The sequence below is a fragment of the Anthonomus grandis genome, chromosome 11 (assembly GCF_022605725.1).
Source record: "Anthonomus grandis grandis chromosome 11, icAntGran1.3, whole genome shotgun sequence".
NCBI lineage: Eukaryota > Metazoa > Arthropoda > Insecta > Coleoptera > Curculionidae > Anthonomus > Anthonomus grandis.
In genome coordinates, this window is record NC_065556.1 from 18,819,897 (window position 1) to 18,842,398 (window position 22,502).

General features: G+C 31.4%; 1 protein-coding gene and 2 long non-coding RNA genes across 3 annotated transcripts in view; 2 read left to right on the top strand and 1 right to left on the bottom strand.

Annotated features, from left to right (window-relative positions):
* LOC126742014 (formin-like protein) overlaps positions 1 to 22,502 on the bottom strand; it is a 63,635-nt gene that overhangs the window by 23,043 nt on the left and 18,090 nt on the right. Inside the window, exons 6-15 of the mRNA XM_050448538.1 lie at positions 14,437 to 14,587; positions 14,125 to 14,373; positions 13,811 to 14,071; positions 5,954 to 6,033; positions 5,738 to 5,898; positions 5,313 to 5,545; positions 1,272 to 1,471; positions 1,161 to 1,216; positions 810 to 1,102; positions 655 to 755 (exon numbers count right to left, since the gene is read on the bottom strand). Of these exons, the coding sequence (XP_050304495.1) occupies positions 655 to 755; positions 810 to 1,102; positions 1,161 to 1,216; positions 1,272 to 1,471; positions 5,313 to 5,545; positions 5,738 to 5,898; positions 5,954 to 6,033; positions 13,811 to 14,071; positions 14,125 to 14,373; positions 14,437 to 14,587 (1,785 nt within the window). The remainder of the gene's footprint in view (positions 1 to 654; positions 756 to 809; positions 1,103 to 1,160; positions 1,217 to 1,271; positions 1,472 to 5,312; positions 5,546 to 5,737; positions 5,899 to 5,953; positions 6,034 to 13,810; positions 14,072 to 14,124; positions 14,374 to 14,436; positions 14,588 to 22,502) is intronic.
* LOC126742015 (uncharacterized) lies at positions 8,563 to 9,870 on the top strand. The gene is made up of 3 exons (XR_007662460.1): positions 8,563 to 9,071; positions 9,126 to 9,327; positions 9,390 to 9,870. It is a non-coding gene; the product is annotated as an uncharacterized LOC126742015 (long non-coding RNA).
* LOC126742016 (uncharacterized) lies at positions 20,785 to 21,564 on the top strand. Its single transcript, XR_007662461.1, has 2 exons — positions 20,785 to 21,076; positions 21,137 to 21,564. It is a non-coding gene; the product is annotated as an uncharacterized LOC126742016 (long non-coding RNA).

Here is a 22,502-nt window from a genome sequence, read left to right on the forward strand (position 1 = left end):
AATCTTATTAAGTGAAAAATTAACTTTTTTTACAAAGAAAATATTGTTTAAAGACTTAGGGACATTGGTAAAAATTATGTTAAAATGTCTGATACATTGTCCTATTTCAGACCATGAGGTTAAAGATATTTTTTAGTAAATCTCTGGATTAATTTAAACTTTGTTAAGTTTGCTTCAAGGATGAGATTTGTTTTTTTTTACTCAAACTGGTTTTCTTTCAATTTAGCTGCATTTAATATTGGGATTTGAATTAAGCATAAAAAAATAGTAAAACATGTTCTAAACTTCACTCTACATAATTATAATTGTCCCGAGAATATATTTAATGAATGTCATATAAAAATTGAAAAAAGAACATTTAAAATTAAGTACCATGTGATAATGATCAATTCTAATTTTAAATGGTATTTGGTACTTATCAAGTAAAAGCAGAAAACTATGTAACTCTATAAATGCAACTTGATTAACCATAAAAATGCAAAACTTTTGTATAATTTCATCTACATCCTAAATATTTAAGACTTTAAATTTAGATTGAAAGTTTAGATTTTATTGTAATGTATTACTTTTTTTGTCCTTATAACTAATTAAAAAAAACATTATTCCTTTTTTCGGCACCTATTCCAAGAAAAGAGAAATATAGCTACAACTTACCTATTCAGGTAGTTCCCAAATGCTAAAATAATTTCCAAAACAGATCTTAACTTGCGAGACGTCTTCACTGAATTCGACGCAGATATGATGGCATGCACTTGCTAAAAATAATATGTTCTACATAAAAACATTAAATAATTTTTTTCTACACCTACCGGTTGTATCAGATGCACATTATCAAAAAAGTTACCAATATAACTCATAATGGCCAGCTTAGCAGATATCCTATCGATTTTCGTTAGCTGCAACAAGAACTGATCCTCTTCAGTTAAAACGTGAATGTTCTGCTTTTGAACTATATACTCCCTATAAGATTTAGTTTCTTGCTCGGTGGGCACCATCCGTTGCAGTAATTCGACATTTTCTAAAGAGATTTGCTTCAGATCCAACATGTTTATTCCGTTCACCACTTTCTCGGCGGTCATGCCAAGTTTCCGCCTCGAAATTGCTAAAAGAATATCGCGAATAACGATTTAAATTCACTTTTTAGCAATCAATGTTCTCACCGATATTTCTAAGTCTCGGATGTTCCAAAAGTGTGATATTTTCCGGTTTTTTAAATCTAGAACGCAAGTATCTATATGAGGGAAATGTTCGGTTGTATGGGTTTTGTTTACCTTTTACTAGGCATCGATTGAAGACCATCAGGTTCGCAATGGCCGTTCGCCAAAAAGCCCGCGTTGCCAATTTTGAATTTTTCCTCGAACTCGCTGAAATCGATACAGTTGTGTAACCTGTCGTCGTCCAGCTCGTTGAAGATCGTGCCCCTCACTTGGTTCGGTTTTAAAGCTATCCAGTTTACTGTAGGTAATTTGTACTAAAAGAACATATTAAAAAATTCATTTTAGTTTATTAAAATAACTTTCCATTATTCTTTCAAGCAACATATTTGCTTAAGTACATAAGAAATAAAGAAAGAATAAAATAGTAAGAAATTCAAAACGTATAAATTAATGAAAACCTCAAAATATTGAGGTTTTATGTATATTGGCCTTAAATGGTAGGCAGGCAAGGCAGGGATGCATGCTATCACCTGAAATATTTAATTTGATGGTGTTTCTACATTTTTGTAACATCAACGAAGCATCTTGATCTTGTTTTGTTCTTCGAATACCTTTTCAATGAAGAGAATAGTCAACAACTTTATTTATTTGTTAAACAATTTTCCAGATTCACTCTAAAAATCAAGTTGTTCTTCTCACCTACAAGTTGTCACTTGCTAGCTATATCAATCAAATAACAGACTGTCTATTCACAATTATAGTATTTATTACTCACTTACAGTAATTACGCTCTTAGCAGTAACTATAAGCCGGAAAATATTATTGTCAGTTGGTAAGTGAATTTATCAAAGTGAATTGGTGATTAGGTAGTAAGTCACATATAACTTTAATTGTTTGTGTTTCTTACAACAGCTATTAATGCGACTAAAGATTATCTTCAATTGCTGTCACTCATTAAACTTATACAGTATTTAATAGAATTAATATGAAATTGAAGGATTTCTTTATTCTTTTTCATGATAGAGTAAACCAATCACAAGAGTGGTTCATACTTTGACTAGTTTATGAAAACAATTAAAATATCGATTTTAAGTTTCAAGTAAGAAATATGTAAATTTTTTATTCCAGCCTGCATTCTATGTAATTAGAAAGTATTTTGTTATGTTATAATTGTAATTATGTGTCTTATTTAATTAATTTACTCATGAATATACTTAAAAGTCCATAATTGAAAATTGAAATATTAGTAATATATAAAAATAATATTTCATAATATTAAAAAAGCTTAAACCGTTAAATTTATTATTACTATCATTACCATGCCGAATGCATCTACCATCTGTATATTATTTTATATAGTTGCCAAAGAAGTGAAAATGGCTGTCATATAAACATTCGTCTAGGAATATACGGGGTGTCCAAGATAAGAATCCTAAGCATGGGGATCTCGGTACCTGTTGGAGATACAGTTTCCGTTAAATTAGGAAAAAGTTGTGCACTTTGAAGCGTATTTACATGCCGTTGAGAAACTTCAAAAATTTCCATGGCCTGCTGAGATATTTGGAAAAATTGCCAATATCGATTTTATTTTTTCCTGGCTTTATTTTAAAAGATATCAAAAAACTATTGACACTTTCTCATTGACACTTTTGAAGTAGTACGTGATGGCGCTTTTAAATTTTATATCCGACGTTTCGTTTCCGAGAAACCACCATCAACTTTATTTTTTTATATGGCGTGAAAAGAAAGTACACCCTGTATCTGATTCCATTTTTTATTACAAATTCAATGATGTATCACATGTCACATTTTTTTTGTTAGTTGAAAGGAAAAATGCAAATTTTCTATTTTTTTAGCATATTTTTTAAGTAAGCTTTGGAAACAAATGCTTTGACGTACCTGTTACCGAGTCTGTCACATTTTTCTTAATATCTATTTAGAGAGTGATGAAGCTAAATGAAGCATTGATTTGCATTGTACATTGTACTACTTATAAATAAAAAAATGTAACCAGTAATAGACAAATGTTTTATGATTTTTCTAACGATATGCAACAAATAATGAATACATTTTAAAAATAACGAAAAAAGCAAATAAATTAACGCATTTTATACATTTAACTTAAAACAGGTGTTCAAACCGGTTTCCGTTATTTTCTAGACATAAGTATGATCTTACAGTAGCAGTTAAAACATTACGCAATATCTCTGGCGTAATACTTTGAAAAGCGGCCGTCACACATTCTCGTAACTCCTGCTCAGTTCCAAAAGAATGTTGATAGACTCGGTTTTTAATAAATTCCCAAAGGAAGAAGTTCAAAGGGGTTAAGTCCGGGGATCGCGCTGGCCAAGACACTTCACTGGAGGTTCCAATCCACTTTTCAGGAAAACGCTGCGAAAGGTACTGTCGAACTTGCCCAGAATTATGTGCAGGAGCCCCGTCTTGTTGAAACCAACAGCTATTGACTTGTGCCAGAGGTAAATCATCTAAGCAGTCTTCTAAATCATTTCGCAATAAATTAAGATATCGTTCTGCTGTTAATGAATAATGGTAAATAAATGGACCTAGTATTTTGGTTCCTAAAATTCCACACCACATATTAAACCCAAAACGTTGTTGATGTCTAGATATTTTCTTAACACGCGGATTTTGTTGGACCCAGTAATGACTATTGCGGCGGTTAAAGATACCATTATTAGTGACCATACTTTCGTCGGACCATATTATTTTTGATGGAAAATTAAAATCCTCTTCACGGGCACGTGTATACCACTCACAAAAATGCCGACGTCGTTCGAAATCCCCAGGTTTAAGTCCTTGGCAAATTCTAAATTTGTAGGGGTGATATCTGTTTTTACGTAAAATAAACCGAGCTGTAGATTTGGCCACTCCTACATTTTTTTCAATTTGCCTCGTTGATATCTCGGGGTTTTCAATAACTGCTTGTAAAACATTATTTTGAGTTTCTTCAAGAGATTCCTTTTTTCGAGATAAAACAGGCTTTTTAAGCGAACCATATTCTTTTAAATTTCGAGCCAACTCTAAGAAAATGGATTTACATGGTTGCTTTCTATCTGGAAATTTATTAAGATACATTTCTGCTGTATTTACAGTATTTTTGTAGCACAAAATGTAGCAAGACAGCATGTCAAACTTCTCTTCATGACTATAATGACCACCAGGCATATTTGAAGATATTAACACAATTTTAGCAATAATAACGACAACAGTAAATAATAATAACAATAATTACTCAACAAACAACACCTCGACAATCACGGTAACAACAACGGCAATTAATATTTAATAAAAAATATGTGACAGGGTAAAAGGTATTTACGTCAAAGTGTCAAAGCATTTGTTTGCAAAGCCTACTTAATAATATGTTTAAAAAAAAAGAAAAATTGTATTTTTCCTTTTAACTAACAAAAAAAATGTGACATGTGATACATCGTTGAATTTGTAATAAAAAATGGAATCAGATACAGGGTGTACTTTCTTTTCGCGCCATATAAAAAAATAAAGTTGATGGTGGTTTCTCGGAAACGAAACGTCGGATATAAAATTTAAAAGCGCCATCACGTACTACTTCAAAAGTGTCAATGAGAAAGTGTCAATAGTTTTTTTGATATCTTTTAAAATAAAGCCAGGAAAAAATAAAATCAAAATCATTGGCAAATTTCCGTTTTTTCCAAATATCTCAGCAGGCCATGGAAATTTTTGAAGTTTCTCAACGGCATGTAAATACGCTTCAAAGTGCACAACTTTTTCCTAATTTAACCGAAGCTGTATCTCCAACAGGTACCGAGATCCCCATGCTTAGGATTCTTATCTTGGACATCCTGTATAGTAAAAAGATGTATAAAAATAATAAAATATTATTATTGTTAATATGGATATGTAAGCCGCAGTTTATGTTGCTAGTTTTAGTAATAGTTTTATCAACATTTTCCAAATTTCTAAAACATGGTGAAAGATGGGTGGATTAGTGAGAAGATCAAATAAAGCAGTGTGTATTAAGATATGAAACTATATATACACTGCTCTATTTCACCAGAAGTCTTCTTAATACAATGGCCATATTTGTAGAACATGGTAATAAAGTAAATCTACTAATAACCAAGTCAACCAAAGTCAACAAAAAAAAACTCGTACCTTTGTTTGAACTTTCCTCTTGATGGTCATGGCACCCTCTGGGGCCTGCATAAATCCGGCTGGGGGCGGTGGAATGGGCGGCATCGGCATTCCAGGCATCGAGGGCGGCTTGGGCGGTGGGGGCGGACATGGAGGCGGCGGTGGAGCTGCAGGCGCCGCTGGCGGACAAGGAGGCGGCGGTGGGGCTACTGTTGCTAAAGGTGGCGGGGGCAACTGTTCTGACGTTGGAGAGTCTTTAAACGAAATTATAAAGAAAGTGTAAGAAATAGTTTTAGTTAGTGGATATTCAGTTTTATAGAGGATGTTAATGTCCTATGTTTTTGGAGAAAAAAAGCTCATTGTGAAATTTTATTGGTTTTGCTCAGATAACTGAAAAGTCTAAACATATAAAAGTAGTAATTCCACCGAAAAAATAATAAACTTACTGCTCGTCGACTGATTTTTATTCTCCAACTCTGCGATTTTATTTTCAAATATAGACTGCCTATTTTTCGATTCTTGCTCGTGATGTTGCACCACTCGCCTCAACGTAGTCACTTCTTCATCGGCGCGTTTTTTACATTCTATTAGATCCTCTTTTTCTTGCCTAAAAAGGAGGTTCATAATAGCAAAAACAAGAAACATTTTAAAGCTGTTTTTACCTAATTTGTATTAATTCTGTTTCTAGATTGGCAATTTTCTCTAAAGCTGTGTGCTCTATGTCATGAATTCGCTCGTGCATCTGAAAATATTGAAAATACAATTTACAAGAAATACATTAAAGATATCTATTGCATTTATTGATCAAAGTTCATCAGTATTACGCAATTTATCTGATATATAGACGAGACTCAAACTATCTAATTCCCGATTTCTTATTTAACAGAATCAAAGACATATTGTAATAGTAACATAATTTTTATTTAAATGCCTTATTTCAGTATCAGTGTTTATTCAAGTGGCGGAAGAAACATTTTTCAAATATTTTTATTGTACAGAAGTATATTTTTTAAATCGACAAAACTTCACTAAAATGTAGTTTTATCGATTAAAAGATAATTTAATTTAAAAGAACACATGCTTCATTCTAACTATATGAGTTTGTGTGAATTTAAGAATCTCATGTAGTCCTAATTCTACAATGTACCATTCGCCGCAGCTAGAGAAAAATAATATAAAATTCCCATTCAATAGTCAATTTGTTACTACAGTCAAAGATTAAGAATGGCGTTTCATTGGTGTCAACTCAAAAATACGTTTTTTACATAATCTATCTATCCAATCAGATATCAAGAAATTAATCGATGTTTATTTCTATATTTTTATAGTGTGAAGAATTACTTGTGTAATAATATTATTCTTGATCGACGCGTATTCTTAAGAGTTTCGACTTTGTTTCTTCTTTTGATCTACCTGGGCAAAAATTTTGCCCTAATGATAAATGAAAAAAACTGTTTTTCGAAATGCTTCCGTCATTTTTTCACATGATAATTTTTGAGATACGACCTGTACCAAATTGATAAGCTAATAATTGTAACTACATTTCAGAAATTTTAAAACTTAAACAAATATTTACTGAACCTACTCATTTGGAGTTATATCGAAATAATATATATTTTTTTTTATTTTTGAGTATGAATATTTTTTGATAGACGATATACAGGATGTCATTTAAAAAATCGGAGGAGGGGGAAGGGTGATAGTATTTCTAAAAATAGTAATAAAAGGGTGAATTTAAAAAGCAGTGTTCTTTAAATTTTAGGCTTAAAAAACGAGATAAAATTTCGAAAAAAAATCCTCTGTCATAAATTTCCACCCTAAATCAAATGGTGATACTGAAAAATTAGTTGGCAAATCGGAAAGGGTAGTTTTTTCAAGGGTAGGGGGTTGTTTTTGAAAAAGGTAAAGAATTTGCTTTGATGGGTTGCTCACTGGTTAATCAACATAAACTTATTGAACAAGAATCAGCAATAATTTGTGAATCCATATAAAATTAATGTAGTATAATGCCATTGCACTTCCACATTTGCAAGTTTGCTTAACATTGCTGTTTAATTTACCCCAATACAAAATAAATCAAAAGAGCTATTAGACTAATTTCAAGATTTAATCGTTATACTCCTGTGAAATCTACGTTAAGTGTCCTGCGTATGCTGTCTGTTGATTAAAGAGTTATGTTTAGTGTATATATGTTTGTTTTCAAATTAAAATAAAATTTTTTGCCTTAATCTGTATATCTGTAATAAATTAAGAGATTTTGGAAATGTATACAATTATGGTACTAGAAATCGTACCGATTTTATATTGGCAGATAGTTTATAGTAATACAAATCAGTTATTCAACTCGGTGTGCGGTACAATTAGTGATATTTAAATTTAGCAAATTGGCTGTGATAATTTAAGACAGTTATTATTATATTTAAGTGGCTTTTCATACTTTTATACCTGTATATTATTATTATTATAATTCAACCCTCTAACTTAGCTATAGTAAATGTTTAATTCGAAAGTGTGTATAAGTTAAGTGTTAGTATACAGGGATTTATAATATTAGAATTAAGGTGTTTGAAATGAGAAAATTAAAGCAGTTATATCTGATAAAGAAAATTATTAATAATATTACATTTAGTACAATTTAGTTCAAATTTAGTATTTTCCTTAAATAGGAAGGAAAAATAAGATGAATATCTTAGTTTTCACTGAACAAATAAATCCATTTTAATTATTATTTATTTCTGTGTTATATTAATAATGTATATAATCTAACTGAAAATGTTACACAATGAAACCAATGAAAATTAAATGGCATAAGCGTTTAATATCAAAATATAATGGCTTGAAATAATATCTAAAAACCAAGTGATGATATCTAATGTTCTAAATAGATCTACTTTTTCAATTTAATCTTATTTATTACATTTAATAAAGTATTGTTGTTAAAAAACTGGGACAACTTTTAAACTTGTTATAAGTAATCGTTTTTTTTTATGTATAATCCAACCTAATACAACCGCTCGCTAAGATCCTGTGTTTTTGAAAGCTCCCCGCAATATTACAATTGATAATGTTTTTTTAGTCCATTCTAAGCATGTTTTGGTTTGTTACCTCTCAAGCATCACACGCAAACGAGTGCTGCATCGTTTGCAATTCGAAGCATTTTTTAAAGAATATGACTCATCTAATTACGAAGAAGAAATAATTTCTATTCAAAACTTACAAGACACATTTCTTGAAAAAAATTTGGAAGAAGCACATGCTATTAATGAAAAATTTAAAGAGACCACGAAAAAATTCTTAGTAGATTTTAAAACATTTATTCTTAAAAGATGCGATGAATCCAATCTTTTTAATTACTGGAGTAATGTTTTAGTTTTAATAGGATTGGTACGCAATTTAATTCGAGCAGATCGCATGGCAGACTGGAATTTACATTTCCTTACAGTCCAAGGAAAAATGTTTTGGGGCTCTACTGAAAATAAAATTCGAGTTCAATCCTTTCTGCATTTATTTATTTTAAAAAATGGTTACCAATTCTGGCCTGGCGTTCAACTGGTTTGTAGTGCTACAAATACCGAAGCATTTCAATCAACATCATCTTCTTCTGATTTGTTAAATATGTTGGAAAGAAGACAGATTGAGGAAGCTGATATGAGAATAATGATTCATATAGCTCAGGCAGCACGTGAAAATCATAAGAAAATATGTATTTTGTCATCTGATACTGACATTATAATCATGACATTATATCACTTTAGAAAATTTGAATCTGTTGGATTAAAGGTAAAGATTTTATCGACACTATTGGTTTTAAATATTAAATTTAATCTTTATCAGGAACTATGGATAAAAGCAGGAACAGGGGCTACAAAACGAGACATCGCAATACATATTATGGCATTGCGTTGTGGCACAGAAACCTGTTTGGTACTTCCTGCACTTTACCACTTGACTGGAGCGGATTATCCGAGCAAAGTTGGCACAAAACGTGCTGCTTTTCAAGCCGAACCAGAAAAGTATCTTTTGAACTTTGCACAAGGTATAATAATATATAACCACTATAATCCATAAAATTATACCACTTATTTATTTTGTTTTTAGGTTTAACCGAAAGTGAAATTGAAAGCTCTGTTCGGCTTGCAGAAGAGTTTTTGGTAAAAGTATACCGCAAGGACAGTTCATGTAAAAATTTTAATGAACTGAGATATTGGATTTACCATCACCAAAAAAAATGTTTCTTTAGAAAAGTTACCCCCAACTAGTGCAAATATTAGATTTCATATTTTAAGAGCATTTTTATAATCAAAACTTTTGTTTAAATACATTGGAACATACCACTTTGCTTGATCCCCTTTGTTTTAGATACAAGATCGAGAATGGTTGCCTCTTACCAAAATCAGTAACTAACCTTTTTCCCCCGAGTGACGATCTTTTACCAAGCTGCAATTGCACGAAATGTTCGCGGCAAAATAGTTGCCGTTGTAGGGCTGCTGGGTTAGAGTGTTGTTTATTTTATTATTGTAAATGAGGAATAAACCAGTGTAAAAATCCGTACAATACATAAATAAAGGTAAAAAGTATATTGTGTTCAATTTATTTTAACTGCAATTATTTTTCTAAAATTTGGGCCACCCTGTATCAATACATTTGTTTTGCTATATATTATTGTCCACTCTATTTCACAATTATAAGACACATTAAAAGTTATATCGCAACTAAAAACTTTATATATGCCAAACCATATTATTTGCAAAATTTTAGACTGTAATTAGGGGACCACCCTGTATTAAACTTAATGTGCCAAATTTGGGCGTGGTAACAAACCGATTCATAATAAGTACTCATATCACAACAATATTCTGCAAAAACATTGCGGGGAGCTCTCAAAAACACAGGATCTTACCTAGCGTATGGACTAACCAGACGTCCAATCGAATTTGATATCCAATCTAAATCTTTAAAATTAACCAAACAAATTGGCAATGTGCAAATCAGAATCTTTTGTGAAAAATATTGTGATTCTCAAGAAATTCTAAGCTGAGAAAACCTTCTCGGAAAAGTGATTTTTGTGGTTATATTATAAAGAAAATCTTATTCAGTAGACTATTAAAATAATATTAAAATGTACTTCATACTCATTCCTATACTGGTAATTTAAATAATATTTAAGCCCAAGACTCATACCCAAAACATTGAGATGGAATTCAGGATCGGAACTCTAACGCAAAATTACACCAACAAACCGAATTTGAAATTCGAATTCATTTATGTATTATTGAAACAAAAGCAAAGACAAAACAAATTAAATAATTGAAAATAAGTAAAATTAACACTCAGGTTTTGAAATGTTCGAGATGCATCAGGTACAAATCCAGACAGTTTATTTATTTAAAAATTTAACTGCTTATATTATAGTCAAAAAAAATATCTATAAACAAACAGTACCTTATCAACGGACACCACTACCACCATTGTAAAAATAATAAATTTCATAAGCCTCAGTCAAAAAAACAATCAAAAACCGATACAACATCTGTAACAACTCCTGCGGAGTTCTTAACACCACTAAGCGATATCCCACTTTAAATCAAATAAAGAGCAAAACAAACTTCTCTGGAACTAATTAAGAATAAAAATTACATCACGTCTACTCTGGAAATATCCAAGGTAAAAAAAAGCCTACTTAAGACTGCTTTATTATCGGGTTCTCGAAAGCGATTAAGCTGTTAAGATTTATGAGTACCTTAAAAAGAATCAATAAAAATTCGGGTCTTGGTGTGTCTTCGTTTGTAGGAGGAGACCGATGACCCGAATAAATTATTTCTTGGAATACATTAAGCATCCTTAAATAATTAATAAAAAATAATATCGGATGAGTTTTAAAATGCGGATAATTTGTTTAATTGATAGTTTTTTTAGAAAATTCATTAGATGGTGAATGAATGAGTACATCTCTGTTAACTGCTTCTCACTAATTCTTGATTCTAAGGAAGCTCTACTGATGCAAATTTTGTTTTATGTGTCAACCATTTAATATTTGACTGTTCAGAGTGAGAAGCAATATAAAGGATCCCGAAAAAAAAACTCAAAAAGTGTAATGTGTTGCGATACTCCATATTCATATAGTTCTTGTGTTAACATATAGAGTACAGGTAATTCTTACTGAAATTACGTCCAATTCAACAGTTCTGCAAAGATACACGTTAAAACTCAGTAGTATTCAAGCATAGAACTTAAAATTTTAAAATTTCTGCACCTATTTATTCTTGCATGAAAATATTTAAGTCACGAAATTTGGTCAAGAAAGTAAAAACACGTTCTTTTTAACACAAATTCTCAGATATGTATGTATTTTCTTAAGTGCTATATTTGTCTTATAGCTGAACGACGACTGGTATGTCATCTGGAGTATCTTCCTAGAACTTAAATTAGTTTCTAGATTATCCCAGGAAGTTGAAACCAGTTGCTTCTAGATGACAGTATGACAATGTCACATCTGATCTGCTCTATTAATCTAATGTGTCTTATAGTGCATGTGCCTATGGTAGAAAGTTGCAGAACAAAACTTTAAAATATTGAAATCATATATCTCCGAAGCACCTGGATAAAACTGTCTTCTTTTATAAATATTATAATTAACATAAGAGCCTGGACTAATAAATATGATGACAACATGATAGTGAGGCATCTGATCTGTTCTGCTATTCTAACGCGTGATATAGTCCAGGTTGCTAATAGTAGTTTTGTTAAGTTGCAGAACATATACAAATATCTCTTAAGCAACTGGACTGAATTGCATTATTTTTCAATTATTAAAATTAACAATAAATCCCAATAGGTCAGAACTCAAAAAGAGACACAAGAGTTTGGACTAACAAATATTATTACAACATGACAACGTCACATCTCCTCTGTTTGAAGCCAGTGAGGCCTTTTGGGAGAATAGATTTTATCAACTACATGGAATAACCAAGAAATAGCTCCAACTGTTTGGAATACCTAAGGAGCGATTTCGACGTCCTGGAATAACAAGGAAACGATTTTATCAATGAATTAACTTCGGGCTGTTATTACCTCAAAAATATTGTAATCGATGTTGAAAATATCAGCTGAAGCAATTTTTCAATTTCTTAAAAGTAGTTAAAGCCATCTAGGGATTTTTTAGGAACTAGAAGTAATTTATAGATAATTCCAGATAACTGAAGCCAATTGTAAGTGCTTTTGGAAGAACAAAGGTCAACTGCCTGGAATATTCAAGAATCGACTTTAAGTGCTTTCAGTAAGCAACAAACGACTTCAACTAGCTGGTATAGAATGGCTGGAATATACATGGAATATGTTAAGCCATCTGACGATAGTTACAGGATTAAAGGCAGTTAAAGCCAGTAGTGAGTTTTTTCAGGAAAGATATTTCAACTGGCTGCAAGAAGTAAAAAAAGACTTTAACCGACTGGAATAATCAAGAAACGACTTCAACTCCCTGGAATAAGGAAGAAATTCTTTTAAGTTTTAATTATTTTACAATGGACGTTAAAAAAAATAACTCAAAGCGATTTTTCATATTCTTCCACGCAGTTGAAGCCATCTGGCGTATCTTTCATGAACTTTGAAACAGTTTCTAAATTATCCCAGGCTAACTCATGAGGTCTTTCAGTAGAATAGATTTTACCTAGGAGGAATAACCTGAATTCCTGAAGTAAGTCAGAAATTATTTAAAAAAATATTGTAATAAATGTTGAAAATATCACTTGAAGAAATATCACAAGCAATTTGTCAATTTCCTAAAAGCAGTTAAAGCCATCTGGGAATTCTTTTAGGAGTTATTTATAGATTATTCCAGGCAATTGAAGCCAGTTGCAACAACATCGAACTACCTGGGATAATTAAGAAATTACTTTAACTGCTTGTAATGGGCAACAAGCGACTTCAAGTAGAAATGACTTCAGTTTAAGCCACCTGGTGGTAATTACAGACTGAAAAGCAGTTAGAGCCAGTACTGAATTCTATCAGGAAAAAAGATTTTAACTGGCTGCAAGAACCAAGGAACGACTTTAACTATCTGAAATAAGTAAATTTTTTTTTAACAGTTGAAGGTATCTGAGGAATCTTCCAAGATAGAATTTCTTGTCTCCCATAATAGAATTTCTTAGTCGATGCACACTCGGAACATTTTTCATTCCTTCTATATTCTAGCTTTACTAAATATTTCTTTAAGTTGGTACCATTAAAAAAATATATTTTTTCTACTTTTTTTTTTACTTATAATGTTACTTACACACTTTAGAATGTTATTTTATTTTAATAGTGTTTAGAATATTGTATTTGCTTAATCTATTATGGAATTTAAAAAAAGCTTAACCCAAATATTGGTGAAGCAAAACAATTTTAAGTTTGCTGGGCATCCAAAACATTTACCATGTTCCCATTCCTTCCTTTACTATGAATTTAATTTAATATCGTGTTTTTATTAATTTAAATAACTTTGCTGATTATATAAACAATTTAATGTTGATAAAACTCACCTGAGCTACTTCGTCTTCTAACTCGGCGACCTTTTCCAAAGCTGCCGTCTTAGTTTCACTATCCTCCATCAAAGCAGCCACATCGAACACATTATCCAAATACGCTGATATTTGTACATGTAGTTCCTCACTTTCCGTAAATTTTAATTTTTCTAAATAATTATCTAATCCTAAGGCGGTAAATTCGTATTGCAAGTGAACCCGGAAGTTCATATCCTCTACTGAGTGGACTATTATGTTGACGAATTGCATACAAGCCACCTAAAATTCAATATTTTAGAGCACTTTGGGGAGAATATAGGACTGGTTATTACCATAAACTCTATATGGAACATATCGTAATTTAAGAAATAGTCCATGAGGGTCTGAAACCGGTGAGTTTCGTGACACACCTCTTTAAAATTGTCAAAAGCAGATAATATTATTTCGTGTCCGCCTTTAACAAGGCAAATCGCTGCCAGTAACTCTAAAACTAAAGCTTTCGTCCTCAGACTTTTGTGCATTAGACTAAGTGATATGCAATTTATTGCTTCTCTGTGTTGTATCACCATATTAAATCCATACTAGAAATAATTAATGTAAATTACAAAAAAATTCTATGTAATGGGGTTTTGAATTTAACTTACTTTATTATTCATTATTGCTCTCATACACATTATACAAACATGTATGTCATCCTTTGACTCCCCCATATTTAGTTTAGCAACGTGTTTGGATCTTCTTTTTAAACCTGGGCTGTCGGTTATATCTAAAGGCATTCTAATGTAACCATTTGACCTTCAAATTCAAATAAGAAAATTACTATACAGGGTAAAAAACATACATATTTCTTCAATTAAAATGTGATATTAATAAATGATTTTTTTGAAAATAGTATACTTATATTTCTTTCCACCTGTTTATTATTATGTGAATTTAAGATTTAATTGTTGTGCAACGCATTGTTTTTATATGCCAAGAAATGTTAGGATACTTGATGTTTTAGAAAATTCGGAAAAAAGAAAATTGCCGATCCGCTAATCTAATTAGCCAAAAGATTACTGTTTATATACCTACTGTATATAAACATACTCCCATAGGCACCACTTGACTTTTAACTTGATTTTTTTAATTAATTACCTTTTTAGTTCATAACATTTTACATCCTCTTTACAATTTAATCGAATAGTTTATATGAATGCTTTTTTGAACCCTGGGTTTTTTTTGGGAATGTTGGAATTCTTCTTTGACAATTTTGCTTGGATAAAATCTAGGGAATTTTCTATTTCGTCACTAAGGGAAATTTTGAATGGATCCTGTCACCCATTGACGTCTATGGTAGATAACGTTTTTTTTGTTTTGACATTCACAATTTTTGTTTGGCAAAAACTGTTAAAGGAGGGTCAATAACGCACATCAGCAGGGATATACCTGAATGGGATCGCGTTATTGCTGTAAACCAAATATTTTAATTACTTTGATTGTGATTCCTATTCTGCAAAGGAGTCGGAAATGACATTAAACGATTGACCAGTAAAATAGTAAATTGACTTGACTTTTATTTTTCCGTATTTTTTGTTTGTCTTAGTAACATTTTGAATAACGCCACAGGCCCTTTTGACTAAAAAATCGGTGGCGCTCATTAATATGTTAAACATTCTAGTTAACTTTTGTTTAACTTAAATTTACATGAACTGGTAAAATTTTGGACATAACAAACTGTAACCCCTGAATAGAGTTAAAAATTGAGTGGTTGAATATATAATTTAGTTGGGCACAAGAACAACCTTCCAGGTATTTAAGATTTTAATGTTCTTTTTAAAAAATCACATCCATCAATCCAATTTGGTTAGTTATATATCTTGAATTGTAAACTATTACCACCAGTGGAAAAGTAAAATTGATAGGTGGTAGCTACTGGAATTTAAGATAACTTGAACTTAATTGACATTTGGATTGTTTGAATTTGGAGATAACAATATAAAAGGTGCTCAATTTGAAAAAAAAAACGCACCTTTCGCTATTTTATGCTTGGGTAATAAGTCATAATTTCAAAATTCTGAATACTAAATTTCCTTAATTATACATAATATGCAAGGCATCTAAAAGAGGTGTTACGCAAATGGGAACATAGGGTGACCAAGTTTTAAAGCCAAGAACGAGCGAAAGCAATATCAAATATAAGGTAAATTTGGCTTTTGAAAAGGTTTTACAGTGGATCAGGATCTCTCAGCACAGTGACAAACTAGCCAATACGCAAGAAAGACCTTATGACATCCTACTGGCCTATCATCTTAAAACCTGGACTATCGATTGTTTAATCCTTAACCACAATTGATACATACAGATCGTGTTTTCGTTCGTTACTTATAGGAAACCGCATAGAGGCGACATTTTGCAACGTCGCGCGTGTACGAGTGGATACGACGGGATTAGTAAACATCTGACTTTCGTGGGAGATGCGTCGTTTGGCGACAAAAGGTTTAATATGCTGTGTTTTGCATAATGAAAATTAAAGCGTTATTCTAATAAAAAATAAAATATCAACTCTGATAAAAATACAATAAAAAATCAGGAATAAAACTCTAATAAACAAACTTAACAACCATATCATTTTTTAAATAAAAGGCTCAAATAAACCGCCTTCTTTCGCTAAACAAAAACTTAACTTATCGTAAAACATATTTCGCACCTCCAAAAGAGTTTCAGGTAAAAAGGAATTGGCACCTTCGACAATTTTATTTCGCAACTCCTCTAAATTTGTTGGCCTACTAAATTCATGCTTGTAAATGGTCTGCTTAAGGTAACCCCACAGATAAAAGTCGTTTGGAGACAAATCTGGAGATCTAGGAGGCCATTTAATATCGCCAGTCCCACTAATAAGGCGGTTAGGAAAAGTATTTGTTAAAAATTCTTTTACCCTAGCCGCGTTATGAGCAGGACAACCATCTTGCTGAAAATAAACCGATCGCAGGTCTACATCAGGTAGGATTTGAATGGCAGGAAGAACTTGGTTTTGCAGCAACTCAAGGTACTTTTGGGCGTTTAAAGTGCCATCAATAAAAAATGGCCCTATAACATTGTCGCCCAAAATACCTGCCCAAACATTCAATTTCTGAGGATACTGGGTACGAAACTAAAAACTTCTGTGCTCGTTTTCCTGAGACCAATAACGAACAATGAAAGGATTGTGTTTGCCATGTAACGGAAAAGAAGATTCATCAAAAACAAAATATTTTTTTTAAATATTCGTTTTTATTTGCCTTTTCCATCATGGTTTCACAAAATTCCATTCTTCGCCACTGGTCTTCAGGAAATATTTCCTGAGTTTTTGAATACTTGAAACATTTGTACCCATATTTTTATTTATTTTTTGTACCATGGTTAGTGGTTAGTTAGTAAAATTGGGTTAAAAATTTGCAAAATATCCACACAAGACGAAATATCTCAGCATCTTGTGGCCAAAGAAGCTTAAAACACTTTAGCCAACATTGTATAATATGATTCCTGAGAGCTTAAAGGCAACTAAAATTAAAGACTAGATATTTTTTTAAGGGCAGGGATGCTTTTAATAATTTAACTAATTTAAAATACCTACAATGATTAGTGCTTCACTTATTTCATATAAGTGTTTTGGATAGTGCTACCTAATATGGACCTAATTATATCCTGACGTAATTTTTATTATTGATTGCATCACTTCACATAAAATTTTGATAAAGCCCTAAATTTGCCACCTTCGCGTACAAGCACTTGTGCTTCAGAGATTTTTCTTTTATACGTTTCTTATTCAATATTGATTGTGCGTACATTTTGAACTATTTATATTGCACATAATAAATGTTATTATTATAAGGGTGAAAAGTATTGTTCATATATGGTTAGGGTAGACAAATATACATATTTTACTTAAATTATACTCAACATTGTCAACAAGATGTAAAAATCTAAGATAATAAAGCTTTTATTGCCTTGACTTGAAAAAAAATTCATTCTTATAAGATACAATTACTGAAATAAAAAGCAACAGCTAACAAACAACTGCTGAATTAAAAGATATTACAGCATATTACGAAATTAACCACCCTAAACCATGGTCATAAAAATAGAAACTTTGCAAAAAAAGAATGAAAGTTACCTTGGAGAAACTAAGGAATTTCAGATAAAATTATCACATTCAAACTGCAACATATTGTAATCTAACATTCAAATTCAATAATGCTAACCAAGTGTTAATGAAACAGAAATGGAAGAACATCCAAGAGGCTGTTAACGGCAATTAAAGTTTTGCGTGAAAAGATTGGTGAATCTCAATTGAACATTGTCATTTGACATGTCTCAATGAGCAGTTGATTGAGATAGCAAGCATTTAAGGGCATCCATTATTACAGTTGGAGGAAACCTGAAGAAAAATTTATAAACACAGATTTAACTCATGGGTCCTTAAAAAGCACTCAAAAGTATTTTGTAACAGGTAATTCAGTGCAGCTGGAATTTCTTTCAATTTTAAAAGGAAGTGTATAGTCTGCCTACCGTTCGGCTGTTTAGTGTATTCCGCTAGTCTACCGACCGCTTGGTCGGCATATTATGATACAACCAATACAACACACTATTCTTCCGACCACTGTTTTAAGGTTATGTTTTTGTCAATAAAAACGGTTTTGTTTTTTGTTAATGTTCATGTTTTTATTGTTTTTGGTTTGCAATCAGCTTATGATGTAGTCTATACAATACATATCTATTTAAAATGTGTGATTTCAGTGTAGGTGATAAGTTTTGTACATTTGCCGATTTAAGTGATAAAATGAAAGCTTATGAAAAACATAATAATTATGTTCAATTGTACGTACGGGACTGCAAAACTTTAGAGAATGCAAAGAAGAGTAAACCACAACCTGTGGCCAATGCCAAAACTACTTTAAAATACTACCATTGGTTATATGCCTGCACTAAAGGTGGAAGACAGTTTATTTCGGAAGCTAAAGGAAAGAGAAAATCTAGGTAAGTTCATACTTAAATAAGTAGGTATACAATACCTTTAAAAAAAAATCATTTTTTTCTGTGATGGGAAAAAAATTTGACATTTTATCTCTGTTACCAGGTGCTAAAATGTCACTTTATGAAGTTACTTATTACCCCGGGAAAAAGTAACAAAAAATTACAATTTTTTTTTCCCTTGTATAATAAATAACGATTGTTTACGTTTCACATTTCAGTACTTTCAAAGAAGGGTGTCCAATGAAACTCCGATTTGCATTATCGGAATGTGGCCATATCCTGTTGCAGCAGAGGTTTTCCTGCAGCATTCTCATGATGTAACAGAAGCTTTATTTAAGTCTTTTCCAAAACAAAGAAAACTTCAAAGTGATGATGTTGAAGAGGTCCAGAAATTGTTACAAATGAAATGTAACAAAAAACTGTTAAAAGAATATGTTACCAATAAAACTGGAAAAATTGTTACTTTAAGAGATTTAACAAATGTAAATGCCACAAGGTTAAAAGACATAAAAAATGATGATTTAGCAGGATTTGCAGAGTTAAACAAGAATAAAGACTCCACTGTAGAAATTGTAGTGAATGAAAATAATGAGTTAGTAGGGTTATATTATGCTGACAGAGATATGAAAAGATACTTTGAATTTTACCCTGAATTTCTTCTTTGTGATGCAACATATAAGTTGAACAATCTAAGAATGCCTCTATATTTACTAATTATTATTGACGGAAATGGACATTGTGAAATAGTGGCCACTTTTTTGATGGCTTCTGAAACAGCTGAAGCAATTAGAAAAATGCTAGAAATTTTTAAGGCATCAAATCCAAATTGGCATATGACCCATACAATCATGACGGATAAAGACATGACCGAAAGAAAGGCATTTACCGAAGAATTTCCTAATGCCAAACTACTACTCTGTCTTTTTCATACTCTGAAGGCATTCAGAACTAATATCACAACAGAAGCATGAGTATATCTGCTGCACAAAGACAAGAAATACAAGAATGTTTAAATATTTGTCAAAAAATGGCCTATTCATACACCGAAGAGGAATATTTTAAAAACTATGATCTCCTAATAGCATTAAATGTACCAAAGGTTTTAAACTACTTTAATGAAAATTGGCATAACATACGGACAAAATGGGTTGAGAGGTTTAAGAAAACTGCTGTTACCTTTAACAATAGTACAACTAATCACTTAGAGCCTTTGAATCAAAAAATCAAAAAATTAACAATATAAATGCATTTTATGCAGATTTTTTAACGTTCATTAAAATTCTTCGCAGTGTAAAAGATCACGCTGTTCAAATAGTTCTAGCCAAAATTCCCGTGACGGATTTTCAAGCAAACTCTGTAGAGGGAAGGTATCTAAAACTGGTAACACACTATGCCTTCCATTTTATACAAAGTTAACTTGAGTTAGGCAACTTGAGTTAAGCATGAAAGTGGATGTTCTAAATTTAAATGAATTTAATAATCTAGAATACGTATACATATGGAGAACTCTCTACAACACAAAGTGACTGTCCATGTGGATTTCGAAAGAATATGAATCTGCCTTGCAAACATATTTTTGCAGTAAGGCGAAAAATGGAGTTGAGTCTGTATTGTGAGAACTTAGTTGCCAAGCGATTTCAAAAGTCTCATTACATTAAGAGTCCATGCTAATGACTTTGGAGGTGAAAAGGAAAATATGGAAGAAGACCATCCTATTGGGACTATAAAGATTAAAAATCATGTAAAGGTTTTATCTCAGCAACAAAAATACAAAATAGTCATGAATGCATGTCATAAATTAGCCAATGTTGTTCAAGAATGTGGTGCTAAGAAATTTGAGCACTACATTACAGTTATAAATAATGTATGTGACATGGCGAATCATTACAAAGACGTAATAGTAATAGAACATATTGAAAATATGGGTTAGTTATTATTTGGTTTCTTTCTATTCTACAATAATTCACTTATTTTCTATTTATATTTTAGATATTTTATCTCCACAATCAAATGCTGGCGAAACCGAGGGCGAAACGGTCCTATGTGATAGTAGTCCTTTAGACTTAACCGACGGCGATGTCCTGGTGAATCAACAGAAAGACGTAGTGGTAGAAGTGATTGAAAATATTGGTAATGTTACTATTTTATTTCCGTAATTCGTTTTAGTATCTATGGTTTTTTCAGAAACTTCAGATCCACAATCAAATATTAAGGAAACAGTCATATATGATTGTTGTCTTTTAGATTTAACCGAACAGAATAACGTAGTAGAAGTTATTAAAAATATAGGTATATGAAATTACTATTTTATTCCAGCAAGTCGTTTGACGGTCTATTGATTTTTTATAGAAACTTCATATCCAGGATCAAATGAGAAATCAGATTTATTGGAAATGGGGAATCAACATAACCCAGTAGTGGCAGAAGTTATGCATAATAAAGGTATATGTTATTATGTCATTTTGTCAGTTATTTTTATAAGTATTTATTTGCTAATCACTTCCCAGAAACTTCATACTCACAATTAGATGAGCAAATTAATGAACAAATAATGAAATAAACTAATCAGAACTATCAGAAGGTAATAATCTTGAAAAGTGCAATCAATTGTGCAACGTAAAATTGCCTCTCAAAATGAAAAGAAGAGGCCGTCCTAGGGGTATTAGTACCACCGTTGTGGGTCTGAGGAAGAAACGTGGAAAGTGACAAAAAAGTATTAAGTTTGTAATTATTGTTTTTATTACTTTCATGTTAAATAAATAATAATTTTTACATTATTACGTATTAATAATTTTTTAATAGTTTTTAAGTTACTCAATAAAAATTGATATTTCCTATAAACTTTTTATAAGCAATCATCTTTCGTTCTGTTTGTTTTTTTTTTGTTATGTTTCGAGTGCGGTCGGCAGAATAATAGTTTTGCATATTCTGCCGACCAAGCGGTCGGTAGACTAGCGGAATACACTAAACAGCCGAACAATCGGCAGACTATACACTTCTATTTTAAAATTATACATATGACATTTCTGGTAAAATGACAAGCAGATATTGTTTTTACATTCTAAAAAGGATCACATGATGTTTTGTATGAACCTTAATATTAGGATATCTTTTTTCTTTCAACTATAAAAAATTTTAGCTATAAAACAATTTGCACATGCTTTTAATTAAGTTTGTTATAAACAATAAAAATCTAGTTGCCACAGCTCGTAGAGCAGAAATATTTGTAAGTTTTTAACAAGATAAAAAAATATGCTATAGCGAAAGGCTAATCACAAACGTTTCTAATTCCTAAGTGTAATTAAATATTATCATTTGTAAAGTAACATGGTTACGACAAGATAAAATTAAGTGTATTTTTTTTAGTTTTGAAAACGTGTGTTTAATCAGATAAGTTTTTTACAGATTCACAGTAACTGGTCTAGAAACTGAAAGAAGTCGTCCATTTTCTCAAAGAGACCTAGATTCAATAATCTAAAGGGAACTAATAATCTAAAGGGAAATAATCTAAAAGGAACACAGTCTCGGTCTCAAAAGTATTTATTAATTCTAAGAGTAGGTTACACGTGTTTCGCTCATATTAAGAGCATCATCACACTTTAAAAATCGTGTAACCTACTGTTAGAATTAATAAATACTTTTGAGATCTACACTTTCTGTAGTTTCCTTTAGATTATGGTCTAGAAACGCCCAGAAAATCCTAAAGGAGCCTTTC